The 6469-nt window shown below is 37.2% G+C and overlaps 1 protein-coding gene across 2 annotated transcripts in view; it reads right to left on the reverse strand.

Moving 5' to 3' along the window:
- Positions 1–2402: 2402 nt before the first annotated feature.
- LOC108685996 (neuropeptide-like 1) overlaps positions 2403–6469 on the reverse strand; it is a 22509-nt gene continuing 18442 nt past the window's right edge. Inside the window, exons 2-5 of one of the 2 annotated variants that reach the window (XM_018191024.1) lie at positions 5942–6333; positions 4792–5657; positions 4143–4290; positions 2403–2873 (exon numbers count right to left, since the gene is read on the reverse strand). In XM_018191024.1, coding sequence (XP_018046513.1) covers positions 2660–2873; positions 4143–4290; positions 4792–5657; positions 5942–6333 — 1620 coding nt within the window. In that variant the 3' untranslated portion in view covers positions 2403–2659. The remainder of the gene's footprint in view (positions 2874–4142; positions 4291–4791; positions 5658–5941; positions 6334–6469) is intronic. The other variant, XM_018191025.1, reaches the window with a different exon arrangement.

Here is a 6469-nt window from a genome sequence, read left to right on the forward strand (position 1 = left end):
CAATGACAGTAGATAATAAAATTAATAGTTTTCTATTAAAATACTATAATATATACTTTACAAATAATATTATTGTAATTATTTACTTAATTATTAAAGATAATTGTCATTAAAATAAAATCATATGCAAAAAAGAACGGAATATTTGTAATTTATCAAATCATAAAATTCACAATATATAACATAATTCTTATTTGCTGCATAGTAATATTTTCTTCTTCCTTGTTTAGTTACAAATTACATTCTTTATTTTAAGAGTAATTTAAATCGGCATTTAATACTGTTTAGCAATAAAACTTGAGAACAAGGAAAAAGTTTTCATTTGCAGAATGAAATTCGAGTTTATTACTTCAATATTATTATCGTTTTATTGTCACTTCGGTTATCCATTATTGTCTAGATAAACACATAGTACTTTAAGTCGTAAAGTTAAAGAGAACTCGACAGAGACTTATATGTCATCCACAGCAATGATAGACCGATGATGCTGCGACATCGAGCGTATTTCGATTGTATACGTGTAATACCACATACATGTTACACAACGACGTTTCTAACAATATTTAAATGAGATACAATGTGGAGATTAGGATGAAACTGAATTCGCGTTATCGCCATGGAGCTCGCAAGCTCTCTGAGCACTAATTTGGCATTTACATCATACATGTTACTACGCTCACGGAGATTATTTCCTGGCTTCTCGATCTTGCACGCATGTGTGCGAACGATCGAAAGTTTCATGACTCTAATCATAGGACTTCGAGAAAATATTGAAGATGACGAGACAAATATTCGTAGACAAGGAACGAGAATGGCACCGCAAAATAGTACTACATATTTTAGTTCGTTATAAATGCCTGTCACTTTTTTTGTTTTCCAGTTTTAAAACGTTTTGAACGCTTCTGCGAGTGCAACGTTCTTAATTAAATTTATGAAAAAGACATTCATATAATAATGCCATTTGTAAAAATGGAAATTGTTAATTCAGATATATATAGATTGTAAGTTTTATGATCTAATTCTATAAAAGACAAAAGATAAAAGAGAAGCGTGTAATTAACTTCATATTTTTCATAAATTTTTTTCCAAATTTTAAAATGAAAAGAATTGGAAATTACTTTATTATGCCAATGAAGCAATAGTTATACTTGATATGCTTTAAGCGGTTTTTAAGCAATTAACAAATGTAATGAATATCTATATATTCGTTGCATCTGACTCTTACATCACAACTATCTAAAATCACGTGACGAGGAAAAATACTGATCGTAACATGGTGAGAAATATCTGGAGAATGACGAATAATCTTTTTCGATTAGCTAATGGTCGTCGATATTATATCGTATTTCGCAATTGTAAGTTACTCTTTTTGCGAGTAACATACCATTTTTTTTAATACTTCGACGACAATTTACGTTTTCACCAAGTAATAATCGTCAAATTGACAAATGCGAATTTTTTATCTTTTTTTTGTGATCTTACATTTCGTCACGGCCGCCGTGTAAAATATTTCGATCTCGCAATGCTTTACTGATGAAGCCTGAGCTAAATAATAATTATCAAACTAACATATAGCTTCTCTCGCGATTGCACTCGTTTAAATGGGAAATTGATCAAAGAATAAAATATTTCAACCTCGCGATAATTTATTAAATTAACGGCTAAATTGATTTTTCATTCCCTTTTTGTTGTTTATACACACACACACACACACACACACACACACGCGCGCGCGCGCGCGCGCGCGCACGATGAACATCCAAAAGTGATTTATTAATAATACCGATATTAAATGGCGTTACTGATCAGAGATCAATGTCAAATCGCAAACCGTGAGCTGATCGATCATTGTTATATATTATTTCGTTCGATCATGGATATTTCTCGCCTTGCTTCGAAAAATACACGAATTACAAAAACTGGCAGATACGTCTGCTGTACATCGATTAAAAGGAGGCATACAAATATTAAGAGAAACATACGTGCTTACAGAAATTTGTAAATTTAGAGATTATCGAAGACAAGTCCTTTACATAACATTCAGAAACTTGTAACTGTGGAGGAAAATCTATAGTTTATTTTTGAGCGAGAAAAATTTGCTTTCTTTTCCAGATATATGCTTTTCGCATAACGGTTTAAAATCTGTTCGAAACAGACGGCACATTTAAGGCGTCATTAGGATTACGTGAAACTATTATTGTCGGCGAGCAGTAAACTTATTGTCCATCGACGGATCTTGCGATAAGATTCAATTCTTCTCAATGAGTCTCTATGTGAATCAATCTCTGTGAAATTAGTCGCTGATTAAATTGCGTGACGGAATTGAGGACTTTTCCACTTCCATTACCGTTTCTAATTTTGATCAACTTTTTTCTCTTTTTTTTTTTTAGCAATTTTTTGTGTAATATTATTATTTTAATTCGCTGGATTACTTAAGAGATCATTAATGGTCGAGACATATATATTCGTAGATATCTACCGTTGACAAGGGATAATCAATGGCCAATAAGGAAGAACGTCAGACACAAGATCCGAATATTTACATCCGTTTCCTCTCACTCCCCTTACGATTCGCTGAGTAAAACGTGTGAGTCCAATATATAACGTAATTTGTACGGTATCGTCGCCCTGGACGAACAGAGAGGCGAGGCGAGGGTTTTTACATAGAATGGGACACGATGCGAGAGTTTGACGTTCGCAGGAAGTTATCGATGTCCGGTAACAGGAACCTCTTGAAGCCATGTCGACAATCTCCGTGCAGGCGATGCAGGGACTGCAGGTAGCGGGTTTTCGGGATGAACGGTCTTAGCGACCGAGTCTTAGCTGACGCGAGGGGGGTGTAGTTGGACGAGGACCCATCTGCGGGATCCTCCCTGAAATTCATTTGCACTTTCGTTACGTTTTGCAGAATACCGATCGTTTGACAACCATATACAATTGGATCAATTCTAAACATATAACAAATCGATATTGATAGCGTCAGCACGAACACTTATTTGATGAAAATGATAGTAGAAAATTGATAAAAACGAAAGTTCATTCATGCAGCTGTTGATTATTTGTAAAAATTTCAAATTTTTTTCTATAAAAACGCTTTACTTTATAGAAAAAAAATTGATTAGTGTAGAGAAGAATAAATAACAATATATGTATATATATGTACAATATAAACATTTATATTATTAAAATAATTATTGACGTTTTTTCCAACTCGAAGATTCCAGAAAAACCGATAGCGCAGAAACGTTCAACATAATTGAACATTTAACACCAATGAAATGTACAAGTATTTTAGCAATAGTTTTTAATCCTATCAATTACACGAGTTACCATTTTGCTGAAAACTCACATAATGTCGCGCAAACCATTAAAATAAAAATGAAATAATATAAAAATCGTTTTGATGTAACATTGCATTTTTTAACATAATCTGGAAAAGTGCCGCACGGTACTCATGGTTCCCAACAATTAAGTTTAATAATAATTCGAAGGTTGTAAATATAGAGAGACTGAAACTTTAAATAAATCTCTTTATTGTTCGTGATTTTTCGAATAATTGAATAATTAAACGTATTTTAATAACATTTTTAGTAATTAAATACATTTTTAAAAGAATAAAATTAATTAATGTTGAGAACCATTCGATAAGAAACATTAAGAATTACTAACTAGAATTACTAACACCGAATAAACGTGGCAAACTATAACACCGATTTTACGCCGTCTAATCGTCTAACATCGATCAACTACCAGCATTCTAATGATCTAATATGTAGTCTCTAACAGCGAGACGTTGTATTACATCGAAACATTGTACACCCAACTACCGTGATGAGTCCCGAGATGATAGTAGAAGAAGAAGACACAATTGGAGAGAACGTTTTATTTTGTACGTGGTGATTTGTAGGTGGTTGTTGGTATTTGGTGGGTAATCATTGACGTGACGTGACGTGACGTGGCTGATAAATCTGTTGGTACTGGCACACACATAGATATGACATATTTTCTCAATCTGTAGGTAGAGCTCTACTTGAGTACAGGTACTGGCAAAACGGTTGACATATCACACCGAGGTAGGAGAAGAGGGCACGGCGAAGGATAGAAAGATAGAGAAACAGAGAGCGGCTGCCTAATGACCTGACCTTTCGACCAGATATCGCGGTGACCGAGAGAATCGTGATGCACGGAACGACGGGAGCCAGCCGAGGCGTGCGAGGGCTCCGATATGTCTCTTACTTGGTTGCAATACTTCAGTGTAGCCCGAGTCGGCCGGCATCTCCGGCGAGGAACCTGTTCTCGACAGAGTTTATAGTTGACAATAGACGATGTCGATTTGTTCGCTGCCGTTTTTTTCCTACGCTATTGTGAAATTTTGAAGGTGAATGAGCAACGATGCACTATGGATGCGTGCAAGAGAAAAAAAATTTATTGAATTGTGATCCCGCGATTAATGCGGATTCTTCTAGCTGACGGACCAATCGGCAAATTTAAATATTGATCAACAAAAAGAAAGAAAATACGATTTGAATTTTACTCACGTAAAACAGAAGCGCGATAAATTCGCGATAGTGCTATGACATTTGATAGCCTTCGTTCGCGTTATAAATGTAAAATCGGGTTTAAGGTTAATAAGGGATTGTCATCACTTAATAACGCCCGAAATGTCGCGTGTCACGCATAGTATAAATATAAAATAAATTCTGTGGGAGTTTATTTTACATTTATCTCTCGTGAAGATCAATCCTTAGATGAATACCAATCAAAATATCGGATATTTCTAATTTTACTCACCCAGGAACCTCTTCTCCGCATTCGGATAATGATCAGCGAGTGTCTCGATGTCCTCATAATCGAGTATGTTAGTATTCTGCACGACAGGCAGCGGATACTCATCGGAAAAGTCGATCTGTCGTTTGTGCCTCGTTTGTGAAGTCGTTGCGTCCATCCTTCTATTTGATCTGTTCTTCGCCCTGCTGTCGTCTAGCTCCTCCGAGATGCTGAAGAGTGTGGGCCAATCCCCGGCAACGTTCGCTTTAGCATCATTCTCGTTGTGATCTTGTTTGATAAGTTGCTGGAGGTCCAAGGGCTCACTGGATGTCTCGTGATCATTCAAGGATCTCCCGTGACGGTTGAGCACTCGAGCGATCATCCTGCCTGCACCCGCGGTGCCGCCTCGTTTCATAAAACCGGACCAGTCAGCATTTCTAGCCAATGATGCAATGTTGCGCTTGCCCTCGTCGTATCCACGGACCGGATAACCGCCATTTCGGACCAACGCACCGAGATATCGCTTACCGTAGGGCAGAGAGGAATCCCTGGCTAGCGCGGCGACGTTTCTCTTACCATTCTGCGGCAGCATGGAGTCTCTCGCCAGAGAAGCGACGTTTCTTTTACCGCTTATAGGCAGCATGCTCTCCCTGGCCAGAGAACCGATGTTTCTCTTGCCGCTCATCGTACTGTAATCGCGAAGCACCGAGCCGATGTGACGTCTACCCGTGGGTAATGCAAAGTCCCGCGCCAAAGCGCCGACGTTACGTTTGTCTAACGGATACTCGATCAATTCTGGGTCCAGCTCAACTTGGTAATCGTAGATCCCGGGTATTCGTCGACGATACTCGTCGCCCATCGATGCACGCACTAGCTCCTCTAGATTATCACTTAATTCGACAAATTAATTAATTCAGGTAACTGAATAAATATGACATAGTGGGGGGGGGGGGGGGGAGAGTAATATTTTTAATAATAAAATTATAGTATGAGATTATAAAGTTATTAAATGGTATTTCATAACAAGAGTCAAAAGATCATTAAAATGCAATACGATTTCTAATTCTTTTTTATTTTTATTGAGACATATCTCTTTTTGTATGGAAATTTTAAATATTTCCTGTTCAGAATTATTATAAGTTCAGGAGAATCAAAAAAATCTCAAATTATATACCTAGGTATATTGATATTCCTTTTTTCCTCGTCATCGCCATCATCCTCGCGCTCCTGTACGATAAATGGTAGATCATCGTTTTTGGCCAAAGTAGCAAGACTGCGTTTTTCCGATTCGGGAATCAAATCCCGTGCTACGAGATGTCCACGAATCGCAAGATCCCTGAGGAGCTCCAGATAGATATCACTAGGTATACAGATTTCAGCGTCATCACTTTCCTCGGAACTAAGAGCTTTCAGATGAGCCATGTCGTTATGATTTTTCGCCTCCTGAATTATCCTCGCCGTCCTCGAATATGCTGCCAGATTTGAATTGACTTCCGGTAAACGCAACAACGTCAGGAAGATCTTCTTTGGTATGCATTGGCTGCCTTCTTCGTCTTGACATGTCACCTGGAGCGAAACGTGATCGGTTACGGATCAATAGGTCCTCTTCGCATCTTACTTTTTGCACAAAAGAATTTAGCACTTTATTCATATTCTTCAATATTCCTTTATTATATACGTCGATATATATATATATATATAT

This window comes from Atta colombica, unplaced genomic scaffold (genome assembly GCF_001594045.1).
Source record: "Atta colombica isolate Treedump-2 unplaced genomic scaffold, Acol1.0 scaffold163, whole genome shotgun sequence".
Taxonomy (NCBI): Eukaryota; Metazoa; Arthropoda; class Insecta; order Hymenoptera; family Formicidae; genus Atta; species Atta colombica.